At 39.0% G+C, this 16,206-nt stretch overlaps 1 protein-coding gene across 4 annotated transcripts in view; it reads left to right on the top strand.

Moving 5' to 3' along the window:
- hth (Meis homeobox homothorax) overlaps positions 1 to 16,206 on the top strand; it is a 385,579-nt gene that overhangs the window by 240,576 nt on the left and 128,797 nt on the right. For all 4 annotated transcript variants that reach the window (XM_074094049.1, XM_074094048.1, XM_074094052.1 and 1 more), the window contains exon 10: positions 13,426 to 13,574. In XM_074094049.1, coding sequence (XP_073950150.1) covers positions 13,426 to 13,574 — 149 coding nt within the window. The remainder of the gene's footprint in view (positions 1 to 13,425; positions 13,575 to 16,206) is intronic.

Raw genomic sequence — 16,206 nt, 5'->3', positions numbered from 1 at the left:
TGTCTTGTCTTTGGTAACGAGGTGGGTGGGTTCGGTACCGGGCAGGGCTGTTTGTTTTGGCTTTGATTTTTTGAACTCCCGGTCATTTGTATTCGGATTGTTTACACTAATGTTTTATTTGGTAACATGCGTGCTAATGTTACTCGGCGATAGATGGCGTGCATTCTCTGTCGATGTGCAAGGGATTTGGGAGTTCTTATTTGTGCTGATACGTAATTGCCTGCGATGCGGGTGCTGATTTGTAGGTATGTACGTTTGTTCGAACAACTAGTTAAATAAACTGACGCTTGTTATATCTTATTCCGTCCATGGGGGCAAAAAGAGCGTGTAAATTCATCTAAAGTTAGGCGGAACTCAGAAAACAACGATAAATAATAGACGCGGCTTAATTAACTCCGCGCCCGACCAGGAAAACATAACAAGCGAGCAATTATTCGGCCGCAGCTTGTTACGGCAGATATACCGCTTATTTATGCGCGCAAGACGCACCAAAACGCATCATCAATCCAAAGTTAATCCGAGGATTATTCGCGAAATGAGCAAAACTGCATTTTACGATGCGACACGCGGCTGAGTTTATTTTAGTCGGTATAAATGCGTCTCGCCGTTTATGACGCGCCCACTGACAGTAATATTTGTGTTTCACCTGATTTATCCCGCCAGGGGGCGCGGCCGTCGTAAACCGCGCGCTTTACGACCATAGATAATCATAGCGTACCGCTCAATTACAATCGAACGTTCCAATTCCAATTGCGATGACAGTCCGCGCCGTGTGGCCAGCTATAAAAAAATCACGCGACATTTTCGGCGTGTTGGCAACGGGCAAAAGTTTTGGCAGCGCGGCTTAAGTTTTTGGCGCGATTTCCTTTCTGTCAGTGCCAGAATCTTCCACCAGCTTTTTAGTTTCATCAAGAGGGTGATTTATGGGCGCCAGTGAGTAATATTCGCGCTGCGTGCGCGCCGTCGCCCATAAAATGTCCGTCACGTCCTTATTCAAATAATTAGTCGCGAGCTAAACCGGCTAAGCACGCAGACCTCTTAAAAGCCGGATCTATATTTTATTTTTAGACCTTAATACTGCTTAGCTGCGTCATTCGCCATTTTGAAAAATTAGACGTTTGCCGAGATTGACTGATCGGCGACCGCAGCGCGTTTAATTAAACGCGTTTTCTCATATGGTTTTGATTTTTAATTTAATTTTTAGAGTCCGTTTACTCTTTATTGTTTCTTAATGCTTGGTGTGAAGGTCGGTATTTTGTTACTTCGCTGAGCGAAGCCGGGGAATGCGATTGTATCGTCGCGGTATCGAGGATCCGTGTAGGACGATGACATCGTGCGGTTTTTTGATAATATTTCCAGTTAGTTTCGTTTTGTTTCGGTATTAATTTACGTGTCGAGATACGTGAGTGATACAGGTATCCAATATAATATAGCTACATAAATAAATATCAACAGTGGTAACACTGGCGGCTGTTTCTCGTACGATTTTAATTCGAAATGTGAATAGATATTTTTTTCATGTTGGGGATTAGAATAGAACGTTGGAACTCAATTACCCTGACATTAATAGAATCATATGACAACTGCATTAAGTAGACGTCCAAAGTAATTTATGCGACAGATGGCATAGATAAAGAAAAACTTTTAACGCGAGTAGGTACTGTGACTAAAGTAACAAGTTGTACTTGTCATTGTCGCTCTTGTCAGCAATAATTAACAAAATAATGTCACATTATTCTTTTATTGCTCGTTTGCGAAGATCGCTACGTTTTTGCGCAGAGTTCCATCATATTTATTAAATTATCAACGCAATTGCGAGAAAATATTGCAGTTGTTTATTTTATCCCATGGATACTGTATGGAATTCGCAACGGATTTATGGCTGAATATGTTAAGTTTTGCGCGTGCGGTTGTTTGTGTTGTTCGTTCGTTACGAAAATAGTATCAGCTGATGTTAAAAGATGAGCGTGTCACGTGGACACCGGGACCCTGGAGCACCCCGAAATTAATCACCAGGGTATAATGTTACCAGGCGATCATGGACGCGCGGTGTTCATAAATACGCGATATGAGAGGCCGCACACAGCGCCTTCGATTAATGCTCTCCTGGTCGCTCGGACGCGTGGGTGAGACCTCGGGAATACCTTTTTTAGGCATAATTTATTTTCCAGCGAAAATACAATTTAATATTCATACATGATAGCAATAAAATGTCCTTTTATTATTTTGTAAGTATGTGAATGAGTAAGTGTCTGTAGAAGTTTACGGTCTACGTGTAAGTAAGCTGGTAGTGATTTCTAGGAAATCAATCTAATCTCCTTTATTGCTTAAGAGTCAATAAACTCCATCTAAATCTTTATTTACTATTAAACAACCCTAAAAATCGCGTAAAAGAATATGGCACAATCAAACGGATACCTACTGAGAGCCGTTCAACCCCCCACTGCGCATGCTTTAAAGCCAATTTCAGATTGCATGTCTTAAAAAAGACTTTTTATTTGGTTGTAAATTGCTAATTCTGGATGTAATTTAAATTCCGACGCTTAAAACAATATTTGGCATAGATTTAATTAATTTTGAAGCGTTTGACGTTTTATGTTTATAGACGTCTTATTTTAACGACCGTTTTTATGACGTGTGGTGACTTTTGGTGCTTGTTATTTGCGATAACAGTTTCCGTGAACGCGCTTCATTTCGTTTATAGTCTGTGGCGCTACCGAGCGTCATTAATATGACAGTTGGTGATTCCCGCGCGTCCGTTTACGAAGATAGATTCATAAATGTTTTTTAAAGGCCATAAACTTTATATTTACTGACAGCCGGCGAATTTATCCTTAACAGTATGTAAAAGTTCTCATTTAAAGTCTCGCCCTGTCTCGATTTGCATTTTAATGACGTCGAATCAGAATCGAATCACGTCAGGGTTCCATCATCGCATCATGAGCGCCCCCGCTACAGTTTAACCCCATTTAAATACATACGTAAATGCAGCGACGAATCCTAATGCATATTTTGCTTGTCAAACACAGTTCACTTGCTGAGTTTTGATTACAGCTTGAGCTCATTAATACTAGATTAAAAAAATTACATGCTTGTTTGAATAAACTTTGCGGTAGATGGCGTTATGTGGGTACTTGATGGAGATGTTTGAGTGTTCTTGATGAGTAAGGATTTTCAAAGCCAAGGTGTGCTGTCTTGTGAAATAGGTACCTACAAACTAAAACAATTTAACACATAAACGAAGTAATAAATAAGCTAATAAAAGTTGGCCCTTGCCTTGGCTTAGTTGTGTAATACCATGGTGTAATACCAAAATATTCTGTAAAACATCAATTTTGTAATCGCTTGTGCAGTTTTGTGTGAGAGAGTCACACAGCCTGTAAAATTAGGCACATAAGGTATTCTATTCTAGCTCTCGCTATCTATGATGATGGTGCTTACCGAATACCGTCAGATGGTTAATCCCCACTGTATTTCATAAAAGTTCAATATCTCAAAAACGGCTGAACCGATTTTAATGAAACATAGCTAAGACCGCAAGAAAACTCACTTTCAGATAAAAAAATCGAAATCGATCCATTTGTTTAAGAGCTACGATGCCACAGACAGACATTGACGTCAAACTTAGAAAACCCCTCTTTTTGCGTCGGGGGTAAAAAGAGGCATTCTTGAATTCACAATCGTAAAATTGGAGTTAAATTTAAAATCGATGCAAAGAACTATCGCCATCCCAAAAACGATTGCGAGGTAAAGTCGCAATCTCAGATTCCACAATTTAAAGACGTCCCAGAAAGCTCTCGCAGTAAAATACGGCACCTATCTCACCCGTATCGGGTTTAATGAAAACCGTGGACTATCTCCGAGCAAAATCCGGCCCTCAGTTAGTTAATATATGCGATTTTTATCAGTCCAACCAGCCCCGAACGGCCGTAGGGTTAAAAATATGCAAAAATCACGGCCCGGGGTGAATATTAAGCAATGTAATTTTGTAATATTCCACAATTAAAATTAAAATTGAAATCAATGCGCGGATGAACGCGCGGGGGCGGTGGGTTAGTTTTAATCTTTTTAACGCGTGGTGGCTGCTGGTTAACGTCTGAGTAGGGTTCTGCCGGCTTGTAAAAATCGATTCCGAAAAAAAAGAGGGCTGAAAAGGTTTAAGACTAGTCGATAGAATTTTTCAAGACATGCGAACTACGTAAAGAAATAATAGTATAGAAAAAGTACTACAACGGCAAAAGTAGGACTTTTAAAATCTCTCTCTCTATTATCTCTGCTAGCTAACCTGGTCATGGGAGGAAAACCTACAAAGGCAGCTAAATTCTAAGCGGCAAAATTATAATTAAATTCCCAACGTGCACTATGTGTACTAAATTTTGAAAATTGCTATCTCTAAAATACAAAGCTCCTGTTAAGTTTTAGACTTTCGGACAAGAACTACCGGTGCGCGGGTCTTACTCGCATTTGATCTGTTTTTTTAATGTTTATAAGCTACAATGTTTAGACAGTCATAACTATCAAACCTTTGTAAGCAACATTTAGCGTGTACAAAATATTAGTGAGTCGGGGAGTTACGACCCCCTTAATGGACTATAAAGGCACCCCGTAACTCGGCTATCAGAAGGATGATTCGAGTGTTATTCCCTCTTAATTGGCCGTTCCGGGAGGAATCGTCAATTCGAGATATTAAGCTAATTTTCAATGCGGCCTAATCGCGGAGACGTGCGCAGTGAGAGGGTTATGAATCGTAAAATGATATTTTTAAGTGTTTGACTTTAAGGGTTTAAGTAACTGGGGTTGTTTGTTGTAGGTATTCAAATGTTTTATTTAGCGACGTTTTCACTTTGATTTTAGAAAAGATATATCAAGCAGGTTTTTGTAAATAACTAATGTCCGTTTGTTTGCTTGTTTATTCTTTGTACAAAAAGGAAATACAGAAAGGTTACCGAAATATAAAGTGTTAAGTGCAAAGGCGGACTCATCGCTGGAGGGATCCCTGCCAGACAACCTTCGAGTGGTAGAGAAGAGCAATCCAAATAAGGACTAAATATATACAATATACAATACAAACTATTTCATTTAGTGACGCGATAGGCCGCCAAGAGCTCTTTTATATGTCATTTTTTTATAATACTCGTAAATTTTTTAATGTTATTTTTTCAAGACATAAAAATAAACATAACCTTCACGGGCTCAATATCTAGATTTTAGACGGATGTAGGAGGTCCTTTAGTTTAAAACTTAACATAAAAGAGTAGAAATTACCACCAACTTTCTTAACTGCAATTTTTGACGAAACCTTTTAAACATGGCAACACCGTTTTAAGTCGCGGCTCCCTATTTTTACCAAAAACAACTTTCTCAGAGTCACTGGGCTATATTCAACATAAGCGTAGCAGAGCATAAACCCCCCACAAATAGAGTGTCAACTCATCCGTTGTCTATGTCTCCGGTAATTAAGCAGAATAAGCGCTTCTTCGGTTGTAACCGCTCTATAGATATACATATATCTGCGCGTCGCTGACTCAAGTGATGTGACGTCATAACACACCGATTTCAAAATGCAGGTTTTTTACTTAGTATTTTAGTACGGCTTTGGAGTTTTTTGGTCAAAGTAAGAAAGAAACGTTTATGGTCACCGCCATACGTTTATCGCCATGTCCGTCTGTCCGTCCGTGACTCAGCTCACAGACAGAAAGCTGTATGTAATTCAGCGTAAATATATATTGTACATCGCCGTTACCCGCGACTCCGTTCGCCTAGAATTCGGTTTTCACTATCCCGCGGGAACTATGCAATTTTCCGGTTAAAAAACTATCCTATGTCCTTCCGCGGGACGCAAACTATCTGTATACTGAATTTCAGCCTAGCAAACCTGAGATTTTTAGAATTCATGTGTGAAACTACTATAAACATTTGAAATTTACTATAAGCATTACTGTGATGGACAACATCGTGAGGAATTCTGCAAAAACTAGCGAATTTAATGGCGTGTATGAAGTTCCAATCCGCACTGGGCACTGGGAACTACGGCTCAAGGCCTCTCATTCTTTGAGGAGGCCTGTGCACAGCAATGGTACGTATACATATAGGCTAACATTACACATGAATCATGACAGCTTGAAAGATATAGCCTTGCGACAGACGGATGTACAGACAAAGCGGAAGCTTAGAATTGGGGTTCCTCGTGCGCCAAACTGACTTTTAAATTTCAAAGTGACAAACCAAACAATGTCATCCGTCCATCTCGTTGATAGACGTCCTCTCCTACCGCGTGCCAGTCCGCGGTCTGCATTCGAAAATTTTCGGCTCCAACGGCCATCTGTCCTCAGTACTATATGGCCTGCCCATTGCCACTCCAACGAGCTGATGCGCTTGGCTACGTCGGTGACCCTTGTTCTTCTACGTATCTCCTCATTTCTGATTCGATCTTGTAGAGAAACCCCAAGCAACTCGGAGCCTATTTATAAGGCCTATAGTGAATGCATGAAACAATGTATATCCGAGTATAAATAATAAACAATGTAATAAGACAATCTAGGAGAAGGACAAAATGCTAAGACCCAATCATCCGTCGTCCATTTAACTATGGAAATACTCGAATTAATCACTAGCCCCAAAAAACCCAGTCCCCATTAATCCCCCCCCCCCCATTTACATTCTCAGTTCGACGCAAATGACGTCATTACGTCACCAGCCAATATTTTCACTTGCAACCAAACCAAATCCTACAACAATTCTTGATACCCTATGAAAGTCAAAAGCGACTTTGACATGGTACATTTAAGAGCTATGACGACCGCCTAGAAATTTGTGCTTAGTGTTAAGGGCCCCACATTGGGTGCCCATTTTAATTAGCCCCCCTCCCCCCGCAGGCCCCTCCGATCCCCGCGAGGGTGTTTGCAAATAGGAGGGACGGCAAAGAAGCCAATCCATCAAATCGGTTAGCGCATTACGACACCACGGTTGTCGCGTGTAGGGAGGAGGCCTTGATGAAAATATCGATAAAAAATATTTACAAGTTTTTTGTAATATCTCTTGAAAAGTTGACAAAGCGCCGTCATTGTCATTTCAGAGTTCAATATTTTAAAAACAGCTGAAACAGATTTTAATGAAACGTAGCTAAGAACCGACAACGAAACCCGGTTGCACGAAATAAATACCGCATTGAAATAGCTAAAAGCGTTTGAGAGCCACGATGCCCAAGACAGATAAAAATTAACGTCAAACTTATAATTATGACACCGCATTATTGCGTCGGGCGGGGATAAAAATACAGGCATAATAAGGAACTTTGACAGTAAACAAAAAGCTCTTCGTTTTCCAAAATTCGGAAAAAAACTATCAAAGAAAGATGTTTTGTGGCTTATAAAAATATCACACCTAGTTCATACCTATGTCATTTCACTTCAATTATGTAGGTACATTGTTGCTGATTTACTTTCATATCAGTGCAGGTGGTAGGACCTTGTGCAAGGTCCGCCCGGATTGCTACCACCATCTTGCTCGCTAATCCTGCCGTGAAACAGCAGTGCTTGCACTGTTGTGTTTCGGCGTGGAGAGTAAGACAGCCGGTGAAATTACTGGCACTTGAGGTATCCCATCTTAGGCCTCTAGGTTGGCAACGCATCTGCATTACCAGGGGTATTGCAGATGTTTATGGGCGGTGGTGATCTCTTACCACTTGCTCGTTTGCCAACCAGTCGAATAAAAAAAAGTTCTCTCCTAAGTATTTTGTTTTTAACTTGCATGCAAATCGTCAAGTTGATTGTATTATCGCTTAGATGAATCACAAATCCCTGTAAACTTTACTTGCTAGTGAAGCGCCATGTTATCGATAGGCAACCCCGTCACTACCACTTCCAGCTGATTGCTGTAACTCGATAGTCTGCACTCATTTGCTGCACTAATGTAATGGCGTCATAAATCCCCTGCCAGCGGCAGACTTTGTCGACAATAGCAAGTTTGAGGAGGAATTGTCGATAAAAGGAAATATTTAACGGTGACTGTAGAATGACGTTTTTCAGTGTCGATACGCTGCAATTAATTTTTGATAAAAAAACCTATCTGAAGTTGATATTTCAGCAGCTCTTTTGTATATTTTGGATTTGACCTACAAACATTTACCAAACGCCAACATTCGGTGAAGTAGTTTCAGATAGACATTTGTAATAATACCAATCTTATGCTCAAAACCAGTGAGTCAAAAAACTATAGGTACCTACTTAATTAAATTGTAAAAACATTTTTTTGTGAGTAGTTCTCAGTAGCACGTATTTAGGCTTTACTTAATATGAAAAAAAGACGAACTGAAAACAGGTAATTCATCATTTTTGTCGATTGAATCAGCAAAGCAAACAGCGAGTATGTAGCGGAGACGCAACTTAAGTTACTGCTATTCATTGATATGGACCTTCGCAAAGTAACGCTTAACCAATCAATAATTTCGATGAATAAGATAAGTATCGAAAATAATAACACAAAAACATCACATCGTAAACAAAACAAATAATATCTTATTAAAATAAAATAAAATAAAAATAACGCGAATATTAAAAATTATATATTTACGACGCGCAAAACTTCACAGGGCACCGTTAATTTCATTAAAAATTTATGACGAAATTCACAAAGAGCGTCAATTATTACCATCAGCACCAGCGTTTAGCTCTAACACCGTGGTATAGAGTTGTTTATACACGTGGTGTTCAAAGTTTTTGGGTAAGTGTGCAAAGCCGACCGCACCCCCGAGCGGCCGCGTGCCCGCTCGGGTTACAATCAGCTTATTCTGTGGGGCCCAGCGCTGGGATTACCCCTAATGAGCGACCATGGGAAACGCTGCATTATTGAAACCGTGAGATGAAAAGTGAGAGATGCGTCTGATTTGATTAAGTTCATAGCTTAAAAAGCTACGTCCTCCTACGTATGATTTCCAGTTCAAAAATTGGGCAAAATCTCCGATAAATTTTTAATGTTACATAATATTATTTTTTAAGAAATGCAGTTACCATCAATACAATATTCGAAAACTAGCTGTTGCCCGCAAAACTATCTGCAAAAGTTCGTTCATCCTTTTCCCTCGAGAACTATGCAATTTTACGGGACAACAACTCCTACGTCCTTTGTAGAGTTTCAAACTCTATTCTATATATCAAATTTCATCTGAATCGGAATAGCGATTCAAGCCAGTTCAGGATAGAGTTACTTTCGCATTAAAATATTAAATAAATTTGGACAATTTGACAAAGTAAGCTTACAAAGCATTCTAAGCAACGGATAAAATAATTATATGATAGATTCATATGACCCGAGAACAATATTTTTCATACAAATATCTGTTCACTTCGTACAAACCACTAGGCCAAGTGGATATATGACATTCTCATGTACCATTCAACAGTGGATATATTATGTGATGATAATGATGATATGACTGACAATAACTCAGTGCAACTTCAACAAACTAGCCAAGTATATCACTACCAATACCAAACGTATTACAAAGACACAATCTCATCTCTTGCATTACATTCATAAACAACCAAGCAGAACTAGCTCGCTCTCACACAGCAGAGTTGCCGAAATTTATTTAGTAAAACTACACCGAAAAGAGCAAACAGCGAATGCAATTCCATTATCGCGAAGTTAATTTAAACATTCTTGACTTTTCACACAGCCGTGTGGGGTACGCTGTAGGGGTGTGTGCTAGTGTGCGTGCGTAAGATGAATTAGGGGATTACATACTGCATCGGGCTGCACTCTGATTTTGCACGGTGATGCATCTACAGGATGACCCGCTTGACGTTCCGAGTGGACATTTTTTTTATCAAATTGAGTAGACGTTTTGATGATGATGATTATTATTACGAAACTACTGACTGTTGGACTAATTCATCAACACCCATCCCAAACGCCCTTGACTGACGTATACAGTTAAAATTTTGTGTTAAGACTCCCTTTGCGATGTAGATGGATTATGCAAAAATCACACGGGAATCAGACGTAAGCGCAACGTAAAGCTAGCTTCTTTTCACACTTAAATGCTACAAGCTATTGGTATACCGGGTGTGGCCTGTAATACGAGCAAAAAATTAAAACATAGATCGTCCTCGTCAAACTGAACAACATTAGTTCAGCGACTTTTAAAAACAATGGAGTCTTTAAATGTTCCTTTTTTCATGTAAATTAAATACCTACTGCTATCAATGTACGCCATCCTAGAACGCAAATGGCGTCGTCTGTCACGCTACAGACATCAAGCATTTTGCTTTACATTGCTTCTTCGAATAAACTTAAAAGTGTAATAAAAATTAAAAAACTAATTATTTTGAAAAGTCGCTGAACTAATGTTGTTCAGTTTGAGGAGTATCATCTATGTTTTAATTATTTGATCATATTATAGGCCACACCCGGTACAAGCAAAATATCTTACAGAAATTCTAACTAAAATGACTAGTACCGTCTGGTTAATGGCTTTTAGAAAACATTTACTGGCACATTTGGCCATTGATCCTTCATGAAAGCACGGCTAGCTTCTATAAATAAATAACATAATCCATTATTTTGCCAGCAATCAACCAACCCAGTAACCCAAATTGAAATTGCCTCGTTCTAAAGCCCTAACTTCTTACATAAAATCCAAATAAATCTCGGTACACGAATAAAACAATTACACAGACAATCACCAGTTGTTTTCGCGAAAGTCGAAAACGTTTTATTGTTGCCTGTACACCCTGTGCCGCGGGAGGGGCGCGGGTAATGGCCTAAGAGTAATTTTATTACTTTGCCCCTATTACCATCACAATGCATGCCACCGGTCGAATATCGCGCGATGCGTTTCGATTTCGACGCGATATCCGACGCTGCGTTTACATTTTCATCGAGTCGATGCGGGGATGCGGTGCGCATCACTATTGTATGCCTTAAAACGTAGTGATAGGGACTCTTTTGATTTTATGTATTTTGTTACCCGACTGCCGCAAGGACGGTCATGTTTTTCGAGCGTATGCATGTATAGACTTACAGGACATGTATTAGAAAAAAATCACGGAGATCGTCTAAAGCATAAATATAAAATATAAATAACTGTTTGCGAATTAATTTAGTATTTACGCACTCAGTAACTGAACATAAAATATAATTATGCACCGTGTTTTTCTTGACCTCCGTTAACTTGGACAGATGGCTCAGTTCATTAAGAGAAACTAACTGGTAATTATTTAGCCAATTCGAAAAAAAAAACATACGTATATACACATTTTCATCTTGCCGAGTACATTGACGTGACCATATGAGAGACATAAAAACTCACTTTTTTACACTTCTTTTGCTAACAACAAAAAAACGTCTTAAGCATCTTTTAAACAGTAAGTTAGGCCACAGTGACTTTGTGAAATTAACTTCGTTTGACCTATTGAATGCTCCCTTAAAGTTAACGGAAGTTAAAAGTAACACGGTATATAAATATTATTATATAATTATTTTTATGGGACACTCATATGCCATACATGCTGCAGGAAAAGAGGGGTTCATTAAATTCAATTCCATGTTTCATTTCCAATCTTACTGCGTATTTCCACGATCTGAAAAAAAAAGTAAACAAGTAAGTTTTTTATTATTTAAAAGAAGCAATGTACAAGGAGAGCAGGAGTAAGATGGAGTCAGCCCCGCTGCTGATTCGATTTGTTCCTGTGCCGATGAATATTTGATGCGGCTCAGTGCGCGCTAATTTGTTTATCGTGCTCCACACTTCTGTTCGCCTGGTATTCGTACATGGGAATTACAAGCATTGCCGTTAATTAACGAAACAATTCGAAAGTTTTCCCGTCTATGAGGTTTTCCATTGTTTCAACAGTTTCCTGACTTGAATAATTTTGCAAAATAACACAAAAAGAGGGATTAAAATCATCTCAGTAGCAATGCATTACGGACATTGAATATCCATCACATCATGACTAGTTAGGTAGCCCGCAATCTGTAGCTACTCGGACAATATTGCTCGTTGAAAACCCTGCTTAAACCATCGAACCTGTCGTCTGGCGATAACAATTAAATCTAAGTCTGATCACTACAGATTAATTAAGCGTACGTAAGATAGGAATCAGCGTGGCAGGTGATTAAACAAATGCAAGTTACCTATTTAATATGCCAGACGCACCGCGATAAGCTGAGACGTGACATCTCTTGCAAATCACTTCTATCCTGATACCTGTACGCGATTAACACATTATAGTTAATCATTTAATTAAATAATAAACATGAATACACAGTGTGTTACCGACAGCCAAGGCTTTTTTTGAGCGAGATTAAAGTAACGTATTTCTGTAACATAACCATGACATTAATTGAAATAATAAACTAAAATTCAGACTTTGTTAACTAAACAAAATTATAATTGCCAGCAATGTACAGCAAAGTAAATTGACAAAATTTCAAATTCAAAATTTCAAATGATTTATTCAGTAAATAGGCCGCAATGGACACGTCATTTTTTTTAAACTACCAGCGCTTTCGGAAAGACCATCATTGCCAAGAAGAATGCGCCGCAAGAAACTTGGCAGAAAGTAATTTTTTCATAATAATATAATTACAAATTAAATACTTAAAAACTATATTATACAATTAAAGAAAAAAAAATACAAAAAAATAATAATAATAAAAATACAGGGATGTATGGGGTCCCTTAGTTACAATACTAAACACTAACTATATCTACGTTCAGTGGAAGTGTAGAATGCTTCCACCGTCATAAATTTTAATAATAATCAAAGTATCTGTCGGCTGTCATTTTTACACTTACTTGTCAATATACTTTGCTGTACATTGCTGGCAATTATAATTTTGTTAGAAAGTTAACAAAGTCTGAATTTTAGTTTATTAATTAAATTAATGTCATGGTTAAGTTACAGAAATGCGTTACTTTGACCTCCCTTAAAAAAAGCCGGGCTGCCGGTAACACACTGTATGTTAAAGGATGATCATTTGAATATCTTAGTGTTGCCTGTATAAATTATAAATTTACTAGCTTTTGCCCGCGGCTCCGCCCGCGTGCTATTCGGTTATCGCGCGATGTTCCCTCGGGAACTGTGCATTTTTCCGGGATAAAAAGTAGCCTATGTCACTCTCGGGCCCATAAACTAAAAATCACGTCGATCCGTCGCTCCGTTACGGCGTGAAAGACGGACAAACACACAAACATACAAACACACTTTCGCATTTATAATATTAAGTATGGATTTAACAGAAGTATACTTACATTGCATAGTTGATAAATGCCAATAACTACGTTATTATAGTGAGTGAAAATCAAGTACAAAGTGTTCGTTACTTTCATAGATACAAAGTTTACAGGTCTTACAGGATGAAGCTATAAAAGCATGTTAGAAAACCGTTCCTCATACATTTAATGTCTGTCTTTGTCACCAGGGGACGCCAGTAACGCGAGTATCGGCTCGGGCGAGGGCACGGGCGAGGAGGACGACGAGTCGAACGGCAAGAAAAACCAAAAGAAAAGGGGCATCTTTCCGAAGGTGGCCACCAACATCCTGCGGGCGTGGCTATTTCAGCACTTAACGGTACGTACTCATTCTGTTTCTCACGCTGGAGTCCACTCCTGGACATAGACAAACGTAGGTATCACCCAAATGTTTATATTTACAAAAAGCGGTCTCCTTTCGTAGTCATGGAACAAAAGAAAGAGATTGAAATTGAAGATGCTCAATTTATATCAAAACCTGTGTCTTTCCTTCTTCACACTGCTAAATTAACATTACCAAGACATAATATACGAGCTCGAACCAACTGAATAAAAAAAATAGACATTCATACCCTTACAGGGTGTCATGTACCTACCGTCTTGTAAAACTACCATCTAATAATGTAATGAGCATGACTTTGAATGAATAAATATGAATATGAATCGTGACCCACTGTGGAACCTTTTCGTAGAAAAAGTCATGGTGACATGGTATTGCTTGACAAGGGAGCTAATAATAGCATTTTGTTCTAGTGTAGCTATAAGCGTAATGCATGCATGAACTTTAGAGAGATAGAGTGCAGTTATTGGTTTCGAAGATGACACAGCATGGCATATGCAGGCATGTCCTCGGAATCACACGTTTGAAACACAACTTGGTTCGCACAAAGTTGCATAGCCATATTTGCTACGAGTATGGGGTTTTAAATTCTAGATATTTTGACGTATTCAGTGTCCTGATCATGGGTGGACTGAAGAGTTTTTGGATGAATATAAAGGTGGGTAGAGCATGCTCTATCTACTCGTATCATCATAAATATTGTGCTCATCCACTATCTGCATCCTGTAGGTCTAATGAGTAATCAACTATGAATGATTAAAAACTGTCAAGTTGCGTATTCAGGCTTTTCCTCCCCTCTTCTCTATTCCTTGTTATGTGTTGGGCGATCTTAACTTAGTTGCTTGTTTGTGATTACCGAAATATGACCAAAAACACTTTATTACGTTTTGTTTATGAGGTTTTGGTACCATCAGATATGGCAACTCTATCTTCCCAGGATATTTTGTTACGATAAATATTGTCGCAAATGCGATGCAGTCAACTAGGTATTGTGTGTAGGCTCCAGGAAGATTTAAATAGAGTTTGGAAAGGAGATTTGCTAAATACATCAACTAGGTGCGTGTATAGTTCCAGAAAGCTCTACATAGATAGAGTTGGTATGGGAAGTAGAATTACAACATCTGACTAAAAGTTATTGTTTTTATGAAAATCAGAATGCAATTCGAAAACTGATTAACAAAATAAAAGTTTTTTGAAAATAACTATGTCGTGTAACATCATGATTTATTATCACGAAAATCGTTTGTTTCCTATTTAAATAGAAACAAATTATCCGCTTTTGTAATGAAACAATTGATAAAAAGCTCATTTATCGCGCATTCAGCGGAAGCCGAGATGCGTGACGATTTTCTAATGAAATATCGTAACGTTTCGGTAACGCACCGCACAGGGATTTACGCCGAAGTCGTTACCATTAAATTGGTCCATGAAAAGGCTTGAAAAACATTTACAGCACGGCTTTACGCATGGCGCGAGCGCGACTGAACCATTGTGACGCAGCCGAGCGCGTAGCCCGCGCTTTTCAATTAAAATTTCCCGCGAGAGCAATAAATTTTTCATTGCGTAGACAAAGAACGATTCAAAGCCGCTCTCAGACAAAACTGAAACTCTGAAACACAATTACATACCCATGTGCTTGATAAATGAAGCAAAAAATGAAGCATTAGCATAAGACGGCTACCAGAGTATCAGGACGCCGGTGGAGTGCACGGTGTTGCGTAGTAATTTCTAGAATGGCTTCGAGCGGGTGGCGGGGGGTGCAATTTCATTACCGGTCCGGATCCGCGCCCATAAATCACCAGGGCCGAAGAAGGCGAGCGCAGTTCAGGTGACGCGAGTCCTCTACTCCTTTGAGCCAGGGTATTTGTGTTTCATTCGCGCGAGCCGAATCCTACTTTCTTTATGGCTATGAATTCCGCGTATTTCCGACGCGGAACGTTGAATTATACAAGTTTTAATTACAGCCTGAAGAGCTTTTGCCAGTTGGCCTTCGTTAAATATTGCCAGCAGCTTTTTGGATACAATTCCAGTTTGAAATTGAAACAACCTTTGGTAATTTGACAATGAAAATTATCTTGGTGGAAAAAGGAGTGAATGAAAGCTAGGAATGGTTGGAAAGAAGTGAAGGTAGAGTTAATTTAGTTCGGATTGAGTCAGTAAAAAGTCACGTTCCATTCCGCATAAAACTTATTGAATCAGAGCTGAAGGATTTATTCTCTAACAGTTCTACAGTTCGAAGTTTAAAAAGTAACCGTCGAACAATCGAATTAGGGAGCTTTTAGCGCGTTCCGTTTCGCGTTTTTGCGCGCGCCGTCCGCGCCCATTAGCGCGTTCCAAATTACTTATAATTGCTTCGCTTAGCGCTAAGTGCTTTCATTACCGACTCCCTGTACAACAGTTCCGGCGTAAGTCGGGACATGTCAATGTTAACTCTCAATAGATGACACTGTACCCTGCTACAGTTTTGAATAGCTAGCTTCCTAAAATCCAACGGCTGAAATCGGAAATTCCACTGAATTTTCACGACATTCACTGCCATTCAGTGAGGGTTATGTATCATGATTTTGTATTATTTGAATTGTATGTCACATTCCTAGCTCCAATAGAGACT

Source organism: Choristoneura fumiferana, chromosome 11, assembly GCF_025370935.1.
Source record: "Choristoneura fumiferana chromosome 11, NRCan_CFum_1, whole genome shotgun sequence".
NCBI classification, from domain to species: Eukaryota; Metazoa; Arthropoda; class Insecta; order Lepidoptera; family Tortricidae; genus Choristoneura; species Choristoneura fumiferana.
Note: the sequence above shows the minus strand (reverse complement) of the source record. Positions and strands in the feature narration are given on the sequence as shown.